The sequence below is a fragment of the Condylura cristata genome, unplaced genomic scaffold (genome assembly GCF_000260355.1).
Source record: "Condylura cristata isolate star-nosed mole 26May11 unplaced genomic scaffold, ConCri1.0 scaffold00005, whole genome shotgun sequence".
Taxonomy (NCBI): Eukaryota; Metazoa; Chordata; class Mammalia; order Eulipotyphla; family Talpidae; genus Condylura; species Condylura cristata.
Window position 1 is genome coordinate 11,638,939 of NW_004567106.1, and position 18,933 is coordinate 11,657,871.

Sequence of the window (18,933 nt, forward strand, 5' to 3'; positions counted from 1 at the left end):
AAAAAAAAAAATAGTTTCTAAACCTGGAGACAACAGGAATTGGAGCACAGGAATAGATTACTAAGTACAAATCAAGAAAACTTACAATACAAAAATTGAAGAACTATAGGAAGTTTATTTTGCTTTGTTTTTTTCTGCCTTAGCTTTAATATGGTTATTTTTTTCATAATTAAAAATCACAATTAAAACATATGTTGAAATATAGAAAGTTCCTGTAATATGATCTTACTATGTTGTAAAAGATATAGAAACAAAAAGGGTATTGAGTAATGTAAAGCTTATGAAAGCAAGGGCATATTAATTCACTTTAATTTTGTTGGAAATCTTCTATAAACAAGAAATTACCATTAATGAATAAAACCAAAAACAAAGCCTTAAAATTTACAATATGGTCTTACTTTTTGGCAGTTATGCAGGGAAAAAATACCCAGGGAATATTTCAAATAATAAAATTTGTAAACAATGCAACTAACCATTAGGTTTTTATTAAACTACAAATGGATTATAAAGATGTAAGCATTAAAAACGTAATAATCTTATTTCCACAGCATCCTAATGACGCATAACAAATCTTGGCTACTTGCAGAGCAACCTCATAGAAATTCAAGTGAATGACCAAGTCTTACATATTTCTCTACAGTAGGATATGTGCACAGTTATATGCAGAGAGAAGTAAAAGCTGTACCTTAAGAAAACTCTATTGTTAGGTATGTCGTCACAGAAAATTGTTCTAGAGTCACAAAATTGAGACTTAAACCCACTTCAGGCAGTCTGTCTCACCAGCTCTGACTGCCAGGGTGTTATGTGTTCACTACATAAGGAAACTTTCTTCTTGGCTCAATATGACTGGGGCTGGGATCTCAAGGGATTTCTAAGCTCAAAGCACGAATATAGTTTTGGGTATATTTTATGGCAAAAGTACTTACTAGTCAGGGTGTATTTACATAATTCAAGCTAAATCCAAAATGGTACAAAAAGGATTTGAACACATTTATAAATGGTTGAAACAAGCCATCATTCAGCAAAGTTATTCATCTCTGGATGAGGTCATGCCTGACGGCTGCTCTATGGTCTGGCACACAAAGACGAGGCTTGCCAATCAAATTTCCTGTTTTAATAATTAAATGAAAAACAAAATAAAATTGAGCAACTTGAGCAAGTTAGTTGGGGGTGGAGATGAAAGAGGCTGAAAGGTCACATTCCACAGAAAGGCCAGATAGCTCACAAAAACATTAAGGGAAGTCTTGAGAAAGTCAAAATCAGAAGAGAAGAAATGGAGAGGCTAAGTAAGAAGATGTGCTGAACAGTGACAACATCAAAACTGAGAAAGACTGTGGAGCAACAGGAACTCTGCTGGTGAGAATGTGTAATGGTACAGCTACTTCAGAAAGCAGCTTGAAGGATTCTAGAAATGAAATACACTGTTGCCATATGAGCCAGCACCTACATTCCTTGGTATTTATCCAAAGGTAGCGAAGACTTACAGCTACACAAAACCAGGATAACAACAACAGCTTTATTCATAATTGCCAAAACTTAGAAACAACCAATATGTCCTTCAGTACATGAATAGCTTGATACAGCCAGGCAATATTAGCACTAAAAAGAAATGAAATGTCAAATCACAAAATGCTGTAGTATAATACTGGATATTATCAAGTGAAATAAGCCAATCTGGAAAGACTTCATATTGCATGATTTCAACTACAGTACATTTAGAAAAAGCACAACTATAACTATAGAGCTAGTGAAGAGATCAGTGTTTGCTTAGGGTTTTGGGAAGGGTAGTGCATTGAATGGGTTAATCACAGTGGATTTTCTCACTTTGCCTGACATTACAATAATGGATATATGTACATTCTCCAAACCCACAGAATGCACACCACCATAAGTGAACTCTAGGGGAAAAGTATGGACTGAGTGATTATGGCAAGTCAGTGTAGGTTCATCAATGGTAACAATTGTATCTCTCTGGTAGGGGGTAACTATACAAGGGCAATTAATGTGTATGTTGGGGCAGGGGATTATGAGAAATCTCTATTATTTCAATCTTGTAAACCTAAAAGAGTGCTAAAAAAATTAGTTTTCTTTTTTAATATGGAGAAACATGTAGTCACTGTGAAAGAGACTAAGAAGGCAAAGTGGAGAAACTAAACCGTTTTCAGAGGTTCTTCAATGTTTAATGCTTCCTGACATTTTCTTTGATGTACACCCTAAAGGTAAAACTTCATTTCATTACTGCTACTACAATGAGTATCTGTCCCCTGCAACCAAGAACAATCTAGAGCAGAAATGGGTTCTAGAATTAGTAGAAGACCCTCAGAGAAGATGTGAGATCAGTCATAAAATCTTTATAAGGCAAAATGCTAAAACAATGCAGTGGTGGTGTGAAGACTCTGCTATTATTTTCACTGACAAGAGTCTGATTTCTTTCCTTTAATCTGGGCTGGCCTCCGTGATTTGTTTAGCCAATAGAAGGCAGGCGTGACACTAAAGGTTATGTAAGACTTTGTAAGAAGTCTTACAGCTTTTGCCCAGCACTCTTAAAATGTCTGCTTTGGAGAAATTCCCTCCTAGAATTAAGCTGCTAAGCTTTGAAAGGTCCAAACTACACAGAAACCACAGTAGATGATGCACTACTGGACAACAGTCTGGGAATCCCTCAGAGAAGAGCCAGCAAGCATCACTGCCAGTCCCATGAGGAGGCATCTTGGACATTTATGCAATCCACTGCAATCAAACTTTCAGATGCCTCTCACCTCAGCCACTATCTGCCTAGAACCATATGGGGATGCAAGTGAGAAGTGCCTTGCTGAGCTCAGTCAACCCACAGAACCATGACAGATATAACAAGAAATTGCTGCTGGAAGGAAATATGTTTTAGGAGGACTCACTATACAGCAGTTGGCAGTAGTAACTAACACCCTTCCTTCTCAATGGAGAAGCACCCTAACTGTGCCCATGGGGTAGAAGGGAACAAGGCTGAAGTATAGCAGTCAAGAACCATGTGTGTTAGCAGTGAGGACAGTCACAGTTTTAGATTTGTTTTGAAAATGAGTTTAAATGATAATACTGAAAAAATGATTTTAGTTTAAGGAAAAAAAGTCGTTACCAAAATTTTGGTTTAATACACTATTAAACTATATTATATCTATATAAAATCCTATAAATCCACACATCCATACATGCTCACCTATACCATATTACAACATCTGAATAGTATTCCAATTTACTATTCTTTTCTGACAAACAAAGCACTAAGTTCTACTAATAGGAAAAAGCAAAGACATCAATCTGGAAATCAAATAGATGTTCCTACTCTATTGGGTGAGAATGAATCCTAGAGCAAACACTGTTATGCTGAGTTTACACTAAGATGTGATAAAAAGGATGAAGACAAGGACCAATTTCAGGATAGGGTTATTTTGTGAGATAGGGAGAAAAGCAAGGATAGGTACTCAAGATTTAAGTTTGACATCTTAAGCTAACTGGTGGGCACATGGTTGCCAGTAACTTTGTTTTCCAGAATAATAAATATTAACTAAAATGAGTATGATGTTTAAAAAAAAAAGGGTTACCTCTAATAAAAAGTTACCTGATACATAGGTGAACAAACAGGAATAAGATTATCACATATACAGTAATCACCATAATAATATCAGGTCATACTTACTTGCAAGGAAGAAGAATTAAAGATTGCTCTTGATTCCATGATTTTCCCAAAGGTGATATTCCCACCAGTCCCTTTTAGAATCAGTGATGTGAGCATATCAACTATTTCCCCACTTAAAATATAAATTCCCGGCCCTCCCTGGTGGCGCAGTGGGTTAAAGCACAGCACTGAGAAGCTTAGGCCACTTCCGCATGAGTTCGATCCCCGCCTGCCCCGGAGGTGACCACATGGCGTGGCAGACCTTTCCTGACCCGCCCGCTGCTCCCCTCAGCAGTGTACTTCGTCAGTCAGCCTGTTCTGCTCCCCACTCTGTCCCTGGTGAATCCTCTCACCCTCCGCATCTCCGGCCTGTACCCCAGTTCTGTATGAATAAGTAAATAAATCTTGAAAAAAAAAAATAAATTCCCATAAGCATTAAATATATTTTACAGACACACACAGTCGTAGGCATGTATGTATTTCTGTGTGCAACTCAATGATAAAATACTGAGGACCCATTATCAAAGAACTAGTGTTCAAAAGCATATTAACTTGTTTTTCCAAAAAACACTATCAAATATTATTTTCTATTGATAAATAATTTTTAGTAAATATGAGCATTGTAAGGCAGAGGCTCATAGTTCAAAGACTTTTTTCTGGGACATATTATTTCACTTCTCATTTCAATGTAGATTCCCATGCCAAATAAATTATCATATTTTCTTTAAAACTAATAATGCACCACTTACATTTCCTTATCTGACAAGCTTCTTATAATCAAAGTATCAATAACTAAAGATTCCAGCCTCCTGGAATTTCAAACCTCCATTCCACTAGATGCATATGATAGTCAAGACACTATTTTGCTGAATTAATGACTATACCCTACAGCCCATGTAGCATTACATATGTTATTCTTACTTAAAGTAGCAGCAATAGAGCAATAACAATAAGGGAGTCCGAAATAACATGTCATTTTTATTTTATATTTTTTAAATTTGTATATGCATACAAGAACTGGGGTGTAGGCCAGAGGTACAGGGGTGAGAGGACTCACTAGAGACAGTGTGAGGAGCTGGACATAGGATCTACTAAAATACATTGCTAAAGGGAAAAGTGGTCGAGAAAGGAGAAGTCTGCTAGGCCACGTGGGTCAGCTCCATGGCTGGGATTAAACTCAGGCCACAGTGATGATTGTGCTGATACTTAGCCCTTACTCCACCACGGAAACCCAACATGTCATTTTTTAAAGCCTGGGAACCTGACTGATAATGGACAGTGGTAACGACACTCCCTCCCTGCCTTATTTACCAAGAGCCTCTCTGACCACTGAAAGAGATCCCAAGTTAAGGCCCCTCATAGGCACTGAACTTCTGACCCTGAGAAGGGGAAGAAAGGGAAGAAACTACATTTAGTGCAGGGATGCCTGAGGATCTAGGTCTCTGTCAAAACTCCCACAATTACTGGCTTCATTTAGAAAGTAAAAAAGCAACTTTTGGAGAAAATACAAACCACGAAGAACTTTTCAAAGTTAGAATTTGTAAACTCCAGTCTCACAATCTAACTTGGTTTCAGACTTTACTAAACATAACACTACCATTGTGTGAACTGATAAAAATGTTCAGAAAACTAAACTCAAAATTTTAACAGTTCTCTCAACTAAAATTAATCTCAGTGCCAAAACTGAGTTTGAAAATAAAGTTGAGTCTCCCCTTTATATAAAGCAATGAAACAAAATATTTTTGTAATCTCTTCAATTACAGATCTTATTCATCAGTAATAAATTAAGAATGGGATAAAAACAACTTTTCAGTTTTTTCCAGTCTATCATCACTTGTATTGTTTTCATGTAATAATATATAATAAAAACAATTATTAAATTTAGCTAGGTGCTATGAAGGGAAGGTAATAAGACAAAGACTTCACTGCATATTTTCCCTTTCTTGGAGAAAACACAAAAAAGTCTTCTTCAAAGAAATGAGCAGCTTTGGTTACAAGTACAAAAGTCAGCCATGTGTACTATTTCTCAGCAATAATGAATAAGGTGAGCTCCCCAGGGGCTTAAAAGTCAATACCTCGCAATGCTTGGCTGAGCTAAGATGTGGAACACTCACGTGACACACAACCTTTCACAACTCTTTGTATTCCCAATCAGCCAGACAAGACTGTGGAACTCACCGTGACTTCCCTGAGTGTGCGAATGGATCCAATAATGGGGACGACTTTGCCAAAGTCTACAAACAGAAATGCTATTGCTACTGAAAAACCCACATTGAAGAAAATCACTCAACCCTCTACTCAGAGACAGAAAGGGGCCTGGATTGTTTGCTACCTACAGAATTGCTTACCTGAAAAAAAAATTCTTACTTCTGACAGGAATGACTGAAAAAAAAAAGGGGGGGGGAAGGGGGATGGTGCACCAAACAGGAGACCTGAAACACTAGGACCACTGTCTACCCACCTTTGAGATGAAGGATGACAAACCTCATTTCACAGATATTTTAAGTAGCTGTAAAGCCAAATGGCTCCAATTTTAAGCCTGTGTTTAGATCAGGTTTGCAAAAGGACTACATCTCTTTACAATAACTAGGCACCACTTCTGATGCCAATCTGTGCTTTGTGTTTGAAATGGGCAACCACATGTGAGAAAACAAGACCACCTACAGCAGACAATACACGCCATAACCCATCTCTTTGGCACCCAGACTCATGTGCAGGTGAAACGCTTTCATAAAAAAGAAAATAAATCTCAAGATTATTGCCAAAATCTTGAGTAGTATCACATAATTTCACACTTCAAATTCTTCTTGCAGAGATATATAATCATGTCTTTTCAGCAGGTCTAAAACCTAACTTAAAAAAAAAAAAGCCACATAAATCCATCTGACCTATTGAAATGCCCAGCTATTTTAGACCCCCTTGCCTGTCTGAAAGTGTCTGGACACAGCCTGTGGATGTGCCTATTTAAGAGAAAATCTAGCTTCTCAAGTAGAAATTATAATTGCTTCATATAAAAGCTATTTACAATGAAGAGCAGTTTCTGCTACTAATATTCTTTTTGACTATTATTGTGTGCCCTTTTTATTTAGGGCATTAAAGGCACCCTTTTTTCAATGTGAATGCTCCTAAAGTTACAGAACAAGGGGACTCTACCTGGCCATCTCTGACAGGTCAGTGATCAAACAGAAAGGGAGTCAGGCAAGGGCCCAATTCCTCCATCTCCTAAGAATTACCAGCAGCTGGGGTTTCCTACCTCCCACAACATTCAAGGAACAGTGATTCAGAGTTAGGCAGGGCAATAAACCCTTTCCAAATAAGTGTTTAATGTTCGCAAGTGTTTCCCCAACTTCTAAGCTCAATGATATTCAAGAAGAAAAAAAAAAATCTAACGAGTACCATTTTCTGCACAGAACAAGCTAAATTTTAAAAGATATGCTCATTTTACTTACAAGAAACATAAGTGTAAATAAAAAAATATACCAATACTATATACCAATATTGTATTTTTCTAGTATAAAAGCCCATTTATTTAACTAACCTTATCTTTAAATAGCACCGTTTTTGTATAAATGTTTAATTTACTTAAAGTATTTACATTCACATGAACAAACCTGTATGAGAGAAAACAAGACAAAATGTTTTGTTCAGCTTAAGAACAAGATGCATGTTGCCCATTCATATAAAGACATAATCATTCCAAGCACTGTTGACAATGCAAAGCACACTCAGCCATTTATTCCCCAAAGGCTTTTTCCCAGAAGCACTGGGAAGCTTGAAGAGCTGCTGGCACTTGTAAAGTAAAGCAAAGCAGAGAGCTATGGCTGCTCACTTAGAACTACACATTTTAGTGCCTGACCCAGCAGAGGGTGCCATGAGGAAAGAATGTATAAAAATTAACTTTCGAAGAGGTTAGCGAAGATTTTTCAAAGGCCAAAAACAAACACTTCTGCCGCAAATGACTTCCATTGCATTACCAACTGCAAGCAATGACGATCAAACAGGCATGATGTAACAGGCAATAAGATCAGGAACATTTACCCTTCCACCTCAGGAATGGTTCTCCTGTCTAGGAAAGCCGACTTGCCCTAGTAGACTCTGCCCTTGTACAGGATCTGTGGTTAAACAGAAGCCTTAGTCCACGCTTGTTTATCATGATTGTGAACTGCATGTGAAATAAGTCTCTTCAAAGGGGAGATGTGAGAATGGTACTTACACAACCTCCAGCCAGAATTTCCGCTGCTAGTGGAAGAGAACCATCTTTGTGCGTACATTTATCCCTCACAAAGTCATTCACCTTGAAGAAAAATATTTACAGAAGCTGATGAAAACTATACATATGAACATTTTATTTCTGTCAGTTTATTGGAGTAGTCACAAACTGAACAAATTAACAGATTTTAAGAGCTGAGAAATGACTCTTAGTACCATATGTGCAGTTTTTAGAAGGTCTATGTACATATCCCCAGTATTTTGGGGCAAAAAATTAATAGATGGCTTACAAAGTAAAATTCAAGTATGTCCTGCAATTACAAATGCATGAGATATATGTAACAATAGAGACATAATTAAAACCATGTTTATAGTTCAAAAATTGCTTTATAAGGTCTGATTAAAAGTCACTTCAAGTTTTCTAATAAGATTTAGTTGAAAATAGCACTCATCATTGAGACAAATTTGAGGTTTTTCAGCTTAGTAGAAATTTGACATCTAAAAAATCTCTCAAGGATTCTCAAAGAACATCAATAGCATTAATTAATTAAGTATAACATTCTCAAAATTGGTACACACTACAAGCAATTTTAAAAATCAACTACATGTTTTTGGAAGATGTAAGCTGGAGAGAATTAGTCGTCCTAAAGTCACATAATACAAAGACAGAAGAATTTCAGGCAGCGAGGCTACACAGCCCAATTGAAGACTAGAGTTTAACTGCCTGGGGCTCCATGACCTTGATGGCATTAAGTGCAGTATCTACCCTATCTATAAACCCTGACTGACCACCTATCACCTCAAATAAGACCAGACCCTGGAGGAACAACCTTCTAGAGGATGAACTTCAACTAGAATTCAGATCACTCAACATGTGGCTTAGCAAATACTTTGAGACTACATCCTAAGCACGAATTCTATAAACAACATATGGATCTGACTGAACACATGCCTAAGAGTCAAAAAAATCTGATTTTGAAGTCTATTTTTCCACTTATGAATTCTGCGGACACATGTCAACAAGCCATTTGGACTTATATGTGGGTCATACTTTGCTTGAGATTCAAAAGTAGAGTGGTGTAGAGGAAATTTAAGTGTTGCTGCTGCCACTACAGACACAATGAAGGTGGTAGTGGAGGTAATGGTCAGAAATGTTCTTCAAATATATTAGCATATTCTGGGATAGGCAGTGTTAAGCGGGGAGTAATGAAAAGCTGTGTGCTGCATGCCCTATGTTCAAGGTAGCCCACATCTCTGAGAAACACAAGCCTGATGCTTCACATACAGACATCTGCTAGATTCTCAAGTGTAAGCCCCCTTAATAAGAAGCATCAACTCAAAAGACTTACTGTAAGTTTTATGGCCTTCTCTGGGGCTACACCCAATAACTGTGGCAACAGACCTAAAAACAACAAAAAGTAGAAGTATATTAAATAAATTAGCATTAACTAAATAAATCAGCAGCTCTAAAGAGGGGATCACCATCTAAAAAATGGGGCAATCTTTGCTGCAATTTTCTGCTATTACCTTTAATGAGAATACTTGAAATGGAATGTGTAAGTACTAATGTCTAACAGCCACATCAGGCCCAAATAAATTCCCTTCCACATTCTGGATCATTTACACTTTTAGTGAATCAACAGTATGAGTGATATAGGAAATCTCATTATTCCACAACTTTGCTCTTTTCCTTCCTGCCTTGTAAATAAGTGGATTTTAGTGAGCATACATTTTTTTACCCTCTAATATTCTCATTCCTCACCTGCAAAGGCCCACATTTTATTCATTCACTTATTTAGCAACTCTGACTCAGTAACAAGTACCACACAAACGAGGTTCTTGCTCTGACTGGTCCTGGCTATAGGGAAAGGAAAGGCTTTTCTGAAGAGACAGTTGGTAAAAATAAGGATTACAAACAAGTCTGGCACGTTCAAAATGAAGCAGGCCCAGAGGCAGGAGGAGAAGCTATAGCCACAGGACAGGCCAACATGAGCTTGCTTTATTCTATGTTAGGTGAGGATCAGAGACTTTTATTCAGGAGGGGAGTGATGAGCTAGTTCTTATTTTTAAAGACCACTCCAGCTACTGTGTAGAGAAGATAGGACATTCTGATCACAAAAGGGTCATTTTAAGAAGGATATTCTTTTCAAGAAAATCAAATGTACGACAAATGACTTTCCTTGGAAATATATATTAAGTAAACCCCAAGGACCAGGACATGTCCTTCCGCATGTCATATGACCCTCCTTGAAGGGGGGTTTCATGGTTCACCTCTGTCCCTACCAGCCTGCTGCTGACATGCAACAAGGACATGGTGCCGGTGCCAGCCATTCACTTTTCTTGTTCTGTTGATCACCTCCACAACAGAGAAATGTTTTTCTGTGCCCAGAGTTCTATGAACAGGGGTAAGCTAAATGATCAAGAAAGTTTCATGAATTAGGAAAATTGGGAGAAATATCATTTCACTATGAAACTGCCTAATGAGAAGGCTCTGATACAAATAAATTTTTTCTTAAAAACAAAACAAAACAAAATCAAGGGCCCTTCCTAGTGGTACAACAGGTTAAAGAGCAGAACTATGAACTAGCCTCAGGAACTTCAGCACGAGTTGGATTCCCTGCCAGGGAGCTGACCCACATCGCGCAGCAGACCTCTCCTGTCCTGCCAGCTGTTCTCCTCAACTGTGTATTTCAGTTGATCTGCCTGTTCTGCTCCCCACTCTGTCTCTGGTGAATCCTCTTACCACCTCTGCACGTCTAGTCTGTACCCTAGCTCTGTATGCATAAATAAATCTTTTTTTAAAAGTGTCTCCCAGTGGCCTAAGGGTTGAGTCTCAGTACTATCATCACTATAGCCTGAGTTTGGTACTAACCCATATGTGGCACAGCAGACCTCTCCTGTCTCATCTGCTGTTCCCCTCGGCAGTGTATTTCAGTAGATCTCTCTCCTATGCTCCCCACTCTGTGTTTTGTGAATCTTCTCCCCCCCACAAACCTCTCTAGCCTGCATGCCAGTTCTTCAAAATAAATATAAAAAAGAAAAAAAATCAAAAAGACAAAACAGCAAACATACTGTTTATTACACATAAGGAATCATTTTAAGCACTTTATAAGCTCATTGAATCCTTACAACCACTTTGTGGAGAAGAAGCATAAAGAGGCATAAAGAAGAAGGCATAAATAAATTATATAATTTGTTCTAAATAATGCAGCTGATAAATGATGAAACTGGGATTCAAACCTGAGCCCTTTTACTCATGAGTCCATGCTTTTAGACACACTTACCTATGTTGCTAATATACAAATGTTCCTCCACCTCTCACAACTAGCCTCATCACTTCACTTCAAAAACCTGCCTGGATCTCACAAGCATTTGAGCTGCAAGGCCTTCTCTAGGCTATCATATTGATCGAGCCTGTTTTATCGCCAGAGCCAAAGTTGATCGGACAGTGGCAAGACACCCAAAAGATGTGTAGCCAATGAGTTCAACCACTGGGGCCCTATGACCTGGCAGTAAAAATGGGGCTAGTCAGTCAGGGTCCTCCTCTCAGGAACATAATTGTCCTTAGCGGTGATGGAGCTTGTGAGTGCAGAGGGCGACTGAGAAGGTACTATGTGTGGAGCAGGTCAAGTGGCTCAGTGAAGCTACCTATGTGTTAATCTGTGAGTGAGCAAAGGAAGGAGGTTGGCAAACTAAAAGAATGTTAAGCACACACTATGCACGGAAGGGAGAGCCAGCCGGAGATCTTTCCATCCCACTGAGGTGAGGCTCCAGCAACTCTCCTCTTCTGGGAGCCAGATGAGATATTTGACTTCTTGGTCTGTCATGCAAACACTTACTAAATGTCTTCCAGTGTCCTCACTAGCTTGAGTAGGACTATGTTCTTTTATACTCTACATAAATCAGAGCAGCACCTGAGAGAAAATGGGAGTCTGGAACCTCTGGGAAAAAGCAAATACTCTTAATTCAAAATAACCACTCTCTTCTCCTAAACTACACTTACTTATTAATCTTCTTATCTATATACCATATGAGATAATAATACCCGTAATAGAAGAAAGGCTTTATTATTACTTTATTAAACTGTAACATTAATTTCTACTAATAAAATGCTGGAATAACCTATTTAAACTACATCTTAAAATTTATAATTCTCATTTTACTTTCTGTATTCAATCAAGTACCAAAATGTTTAGTTAAATATTTACTTGCAAAAAAAAAAAAATATTTACTTGCGAGATGTTATTTTTCTCTCATCATTAAATTGTAAACCAAAATCATGGATGGGCTGAAAGCACTTTGATTTAAATGATGACCTCTTGTCTTTATATCTACCCTGTGACAGTCTTTTTAAATGACTAATAAAAAACAGCTCACAGAGCCAAATGACTACAGTATTAGATACAATCACTGCAGTCGGCCTTTTAAGCTATTGAGATTGGTCTTTCTTGCTGTAAATTTGGTAATGCAGTGTGAACAGTAAAACAAAAAACAAAACAAAACAAAACAAAAAAACTTGTGTTTAAGGCTAACTAGAGAGAAACAAGTATTTATTTGTTCAGCAAACATTCACCAAATACCTTCTGTGTGTTTGGGACTGAAAGTAACTGGAATAAATAAGCAAATCCCCAGAGAAATTCTGTTTAGAGAAAAAAAGGAACTTTAGGTGTCTGTGAGTACCAAAAGGAGACAAACCATCTACCAAACAGTGCTATGGCACATAGTGAAGAGAAATAGTTATTCTGCCTGCAGGAGGGAGAAAACCAACAGAGGAGCTACTTGACCTGGGTTTTTAAGGATAAGCAGAAGTTCACTGGAAAGAGAGACCTGAGCAGAATCAAAGGCCAGGAGGTACAGGCAGAGGGAAGCGTATGTGCAGAGGCACCAACACTTCAAGACATCCTGGCATACTCAGGATCGGGGTAAGATCACAGACCTTGTAATAAATAACAGTAATGATAATGAGAACAGGCAATATTTAAGGACAATTACAGCATGCCAGATACTCTTCTATGTGCTTTATATAAATTAACACATTCAATCCATACATCAGTAAGTCGATTATAACTCAGTGCACGCTATTTTCAACCCCACTAACAGGTGAAGAAACTGAGGTGGACTTCGTGGGTTGGTCCTAATCCTCTCAGCTATTGCGTGTGCAAGTGGGATTCAATTCAGGCAGTCTGGCCTAGGGGTGCTACCTGGTACAATGCACTGCTGCTCTGAGGCACCACACTAAGAAGTTTAGGCCAAATTCTGTAGCTGCACAGGGTTCTAGAGGTGGAGGCCAATAGGCAAAGGCAGAGGTCAGGCAATATTTAAAGCAACACAGGAGGCCAGTGTGTCACTGCATAGAGTTTAAATTAAAAACTTCAACTTAGAATGAAATCCACATACAGGGCCCTTCCTGGTGGTACAGCAGGTTAAAGCACAGCACTGAGAAGCTAAAGCCACTTCCGCATGAGTTCGATCCCCGCCTGCCCCGGAGGTGACCACACGGCGCAGCAGACCTCTCCTGACCTGCTCGCTGCTCCCCTCAGCAGTGTACTTCGTCAATCTGCCTGGTCTGCTCCCCGCTCTGTCTCTGGTGAATCCTGTCACTTCCCCTGTACTTCTGGCCTGTACCCCAGTTCTGTATGCACAAATAAATAAATCTTTTTTTAAAAAAAAACCCACATACAAATCTTATGACTGGGCCAGAAAGTACAACTCTTGTGGTGACTACCTTGGCTAAATAGGGAACCAAAGGTGGCTGTGTATGACAAGCTGAGAGCCTCTACAGACATTGGCCTTGGCACCAATCATCCAGGCCAAATGCCCTTCGGGAAGGATCATGATCTGCGGGGCACTGAAAAGTCACACCGATGGTGATTTCAATAAGCATCCTGGCACCTGGATCTCAGAGGAAGGAGGGAAGGGTTATGGGGCTCGGTAATGTCTGTAACAGTCTTGTTAAGGCGCTTCAGTGTGATCGTGCTGAAGTTTGAAGTACATATATGTTTGACATCTGGATAACTCAGCAGAAAAATTACATTCCTAACATAAGATGTTTCTGTTGGATTCTGGAAATTCATTTTAACCATTAAAAACAGAGAATGGATGTGTGTGTTGTTTTTAACTTGTCAAAACAGCAGTCTGTTTTCCAACCGCCTCAAATGAAATTTATTAGTGTGGTTAGTTTTCTAATCTTCTCTTTTTAGTTCAGCTCCATCAGCACATATGGCAATGCTTCCTTGGCAAACTTTACCAGAAGGCTGCTAATGCGAGAAAAGATTTACAAGGTACAACATTAATGTTGTATTTTGTCTTCAAATTTCATAGGATTGAGATATAAATCACACTATCCCCTCTGATTCCAGTCCCTTGTGCAGTTCAGTGAGAGCTGGGCTAGGCGTGGGGACTAAGTATCCGGAGCCTCCACTGTAAGCTCCATACCGTACCCCTGCATGAGGTTCCTATGGGGAATATACAGCTACTCTGGACTTGCGAACATTTTAAATAAAATTCTGAGCTCTCTGAGTTGGAGGACTTTGAAAGAAACTCATGAATAATTAGGGCTATTTATTTCCAAAGGTTTGGCAGAAATATGAATGGCTTGGCTATGGGCTTTGGAGGTAGAAAGACTTGGGTTGGAATTCTAGGTTCACATCTCTTTCATGCTGAGTGATCTTGGGGTCATATTCTTTGAACTCTAGATTTGACATTGGTCATTGGTACATGAGTGCTAATTATGACCATTGGTTTATTATGGCAATTATGAGTAAATATGTACAAAGATGCCATTCACAACCTTTATTATATATCCCAAAACTGTGTTGTTTTTTGCTAGCTACCTGTTCAAGAGATTTTTTAAAAAGATTTATTTATTTATATATGCATAGAGAACTGGGGTACAAGCCAGAGGTGAAGGAGAGGTGAGAGGCTTCACCAGAGACAGAGCGGGGAGCAGAACAGGCAGAATGTGAAAGTTCACCGCTGAGGGGAGCAGCGGGTGAGACAGGAGAGGTCTGCTGTGCCATGTGGGTCACCTCCCAGGCCAGGGTTTGAACTCGTGCTGAAAGCTAGCTTCATAGTGCTGCACTTCAATGTGTTGTGCCACCAGGGGGGGCTCCATTTTTTTTTAAAGGATTTTATTTATTTTTGTGCAGAAGAACTGTGGTATGAGGGGGTCAGACGGTTCACCAGAAACACAGTGGGAAGCAGAACAGGCAGATTTACTGAAATACATGGTGAGGGGAACTATGGGAGAGACAAGAGAGGCCTGCTGTGCCAAGTGGGTGAGGTCCCTGGCTGGGAATTAAAGTCAGGCCTTTGCAGTTATAGGGCTGAGATCTACCTCCTAGGCCCTCCACCCCCAACCTTAAGGGTATATTTGATTCTCTTTTTAGATACCAGAGTGAATTCAGCCTATATGGGGTTCCTAGTTCAGCATTAGGTAAGGAGTATGATGCTGTCCCTAAGGTATCACGTTCCGCTTTGAAGAATTCTCCCTAAGCATTCTGAAGCTAGATTTGGTCTGATAATGTCCAGTGGTTCTGCTAACCTAAGGCTAAGATAAGGAAGTAGGACTGGAATAATAACACATCTTCAACTACATTTCTAAGTGAAAGTAAAATATTTTAGTTAAGAACTTAAACTTCATCTTTGGCCTCTTAACAGCAAGCAACATTTTACAATGTGGTTTTTCCTGAGTGGCAGAAGGGCCAGGTGATTAAGACCAAGGAGTCTAGAGCCAGGCTAGGGTGCCAATGCTGAGTTCGCTTTTCATCAGCTGTGTAACTGTGGGCATGTTTTCAAATCTCAATGGGCCTCAGCATCCACATCTGTGAAATGGGGATAAACATGGCTTCATCTTCACAGGGCAGTTTTGAAGAGGAAATGAATTAATATACTATATACAAAGTCTCAGAACAATGCTACACACACAGTAAAGACATACTACAGAAGTGGTTTTTCAGTTGTGTTTTCTGTTTATGAAGCTCAATATCACCATCATCATCGCCATCCTCCTCCCTCTCAATGGAATCTGGAGGCTAACACCTTGTCCCAAGTCACTACTCAGCGACTCTGCAGTGGCATCAGAGTTGAACTCAGATGCCTACTCTCAAAGAGACCTCTCTACGTTGACTGCCAGCTGTCCTCTGTAGTGGACTTAATGCTCCAGCTACCTTTTCTGCTCTACAAAGGTATTTCTTCCAGTCAGACTTCAGCTATTCCCTGGGTTAGTTCACACTGGGCTAGTATACTGCATTGACTGGTGCCGCCATACAAGTGGCAGCGCAAGACATACCGTGCCTCTCTTTCTCTCTCTTCCCAGGTCTTGAATATTAAAGTTTTTAGGCACGGAATGCCAAAAGACAAGTTGATGGAGCCGGGGAACAAGTGAGCCAGGGAGTAGAGAAGGAGAGAGGCTCAGAGAAAGCATGGGGTGGAGGCAGTGGCTGTCCACGGACAAAGCAGCAGTAGTCCCAGTAGACCATGCTGGACAAGATGAGCAGGAGCGCAGAGAGAGAAGGGCCGCAATAGAGGAAACTTGAGAACCAAGAGTATTTGTGTCTCAGATCAGACTCACATGTTCACGAGTATCAGTCAGCTCTGAGAAATGCAGCTTACAGGACATAAAGCAGGGTAGAAAGCACAGAGGGCAGATACAAGCAGTAGAGTGTGGGAGGGGCAGTTAACATGAGAGACAGTCTATTCTGTAGCAAGAACCACATTCAGCACTTTTTTGTGTTATCTCATTTCAACCTGGAGGCAAGCCCTCTGACGTTAAATTCTTACCCTCCTGACCTCACCACTGAGGCCACAACACTGGCCCCCCTCTTCCCAGAGAGCCCTCCATGCTTTCAACATCAGATTAACCTTCATTCTGGAGCTATCAGCACTCTGCATGCCCTCCCTCACAGCTTTTATTCCTGCTCCTATTTCCATGGCCTTCTCTCTTCACTTGGTCAAGCATTCTTTCCTCCCTGCTCCTCCTCCCATTTGTCTGTCTGCTTTTGACTCAAGTTGCCCTCAGGCATGAGGCCGCTCCATCCTCCCAACTACACTATCCCCTTTCACACCCACAAGATCCAGTTGTCTACCCCAAGGGAACTGTACAGAGAAGTTGGGGAAATGGAGGGTAGGAGGCAAAGGCAGAAATGAACATTTAAATGCTTATTTATCTGGGTTAAATGTTTTATTCAAAATATCAAGAACGATCAATTACCTCCCCTATGGCTCAGGATGCCTTTGGAGGGGGGGAGGGGAGCGGGCGAAAGGTAAAGCATAAATGAATGATACCAATTGCTATCTAGAAAAAAAAAATGCATTTATTTGACCCCTCCTCTGCTGGGGTCTCTCCAGAAGTTAAGATCACTGAAAGAAGGGCCATATCCTCACTCTCAGTGTCTCAGCTAAACATCTCAAGACTCTGACAACACCCCTCTACTCCTATTTGACTTTGCTGCCTGAGACTCCTTACTATAATGTCCTTCACTCATTGGAGATTTCGGGAGATTTGATCATCTAGCTCATGAACTGTCAAGAGTTTTTGGTTCATTTTTGCTTGGATTACCAAATACTTGTCTTTTGACCAAAAACTGTGCCTTAATAACCTAAAGAAAATGTGCAGAAATTGGAGAGAAAATGAGATTTCAGACCAATCCACTCTGGTCTCCTTAAAAGCTCCTGAGGACTAGATGAATGCCCATGACTCAGTGCAGTTCACAGGTAACTGTGGTTTGTTTCAGGTCACATGTGTTCTTAAGTAATGCAAAACAGAGCTGCAGAAAGTTCAATCATTTTATTTTAATGTATGAATATTTACCTGCAGGAATTATGCAAGTAGAATCTGACTGTGGGTTTCATATAAGTTGAACACTCCTTTCTGTTTAGCCATAACTAGAAGAAGAGACCTAGCTTACCCTAGCTATCTGGCAACAAAGTTCCTTTTAGAATGCAAAGATATCAATAACTTCCTGAGATATCACTGCTATATCCTCTAGATGTCACCTTGAGAACATTCCAGGATGGAAAAGGACTGTTTTTGTACCACACTGACAATATGAAATTGACACATTTAAATCTTTGCACATCTGGGTTAATGGGTTGATTTAAATTTTTTTTTTTGTCAATTATCACAAAGATTAAGTAATGCTCCATATTAAGTTTAACTAATAAAGTGATCTAATTTCTCTCTCTGTGAGTAGTTTTCTTTAGGGCTTCTCCCACCAACAGAAATACAAACAAAATACCTCTTAAGAAGTATTTCCTATGGATCCTAATTTCTCTGGAATACATCCTTCTCCCATGAAGATCCTCCTGAAAATGTCTTCCAATTTCTAAAGCTGTTCAGGTGAACATTTATTACCTGAGGCATTTGAGGAAGGAGAGGGTAGCAAAGTTTCAAAGCAGAAATTAGTTATTCCTGGAACCATAAGAGCTTTTAATTATGGATGATTGCCCAATCAATTGTTTCTCTTTAATATGCCAAGTCTATAACAGGCCAATAACCCACTCATTTGGTCATTCAGTTCATTCACTCTGAACAAGCTGTCAGGTAATTCATTAACGATTTTAAGCAGCTGAGTGCATTAAATCAATCTGAAAACTGGGGATGGTAGGAGACTTTTACATGTGACATAAGGGAGCTCTGGCTTATCTTAGATGTTATTTCTTTCAATGAGAGAAACTTAGTTTGGGCTCTAATTTTCAGAAATTTCAGAAAAACCTAGGACAATCATTTTCTTGTAAAGAAAATGTTCTGCAATACAGAAAACATTTGCAGGCCCAGTCTGATAGGATGCCCAAAACAATCTTTTTCAACAACTTTACTTTCCCAAAAATAGGAGACTGCAGAAGACACAGACAGGGAGAGCAAGAAGTAACCCACTCACCTAAGTGTTAAGCTTACTGTTGCTCCCTAAGGCACAGCACTCTGCTAAGAAGACAGTCCCTACCTATGCCATCCCCACAGCTGGGAGCGGCCCCTTCTGTCCTATGGGGCAGTGACTCAAGTGTGCTCCCTGATCACCACTGGATCACTTCCAGGACTGCGAGCAGATCCTGGCAAGTGCTGGAGAGAGGAC

At 39.7% G+C, this 18,933-nt stretch overlaps 1 protein-coding gene across 2 annotated transcripts in view; it reads right to left on the reverse strand.

Annotated features, from left to right (window-relative positions):
* SLC25A13 (solute carrier family 25 (aspartate/glutamate carrier), member 13) overlaps positions 1–18,933 on the reverse strand; it is a 171,996-nt gene that overhangs the window by 40,399 nt on the left and 112,664 nt on the right. For both annotated transcript variants that reach the window (XM_004676710.1, XM_012721067.1), the window contains exons 12-13: positions 9,211–9,263; positions 7,866–7,946 (exon numbers count right to left, since the gene is read on the reverse strand). In XM_004676710.1, the coding sequence (XP_004676767.1) occupies positions 7,866–7,946; positions 9,211–9,263 (134 nt within the window). The remainder of the gene's footprint in view (positions 1–7,865; positions 7,947–9,210; positions 9,264–18,933) is intronic.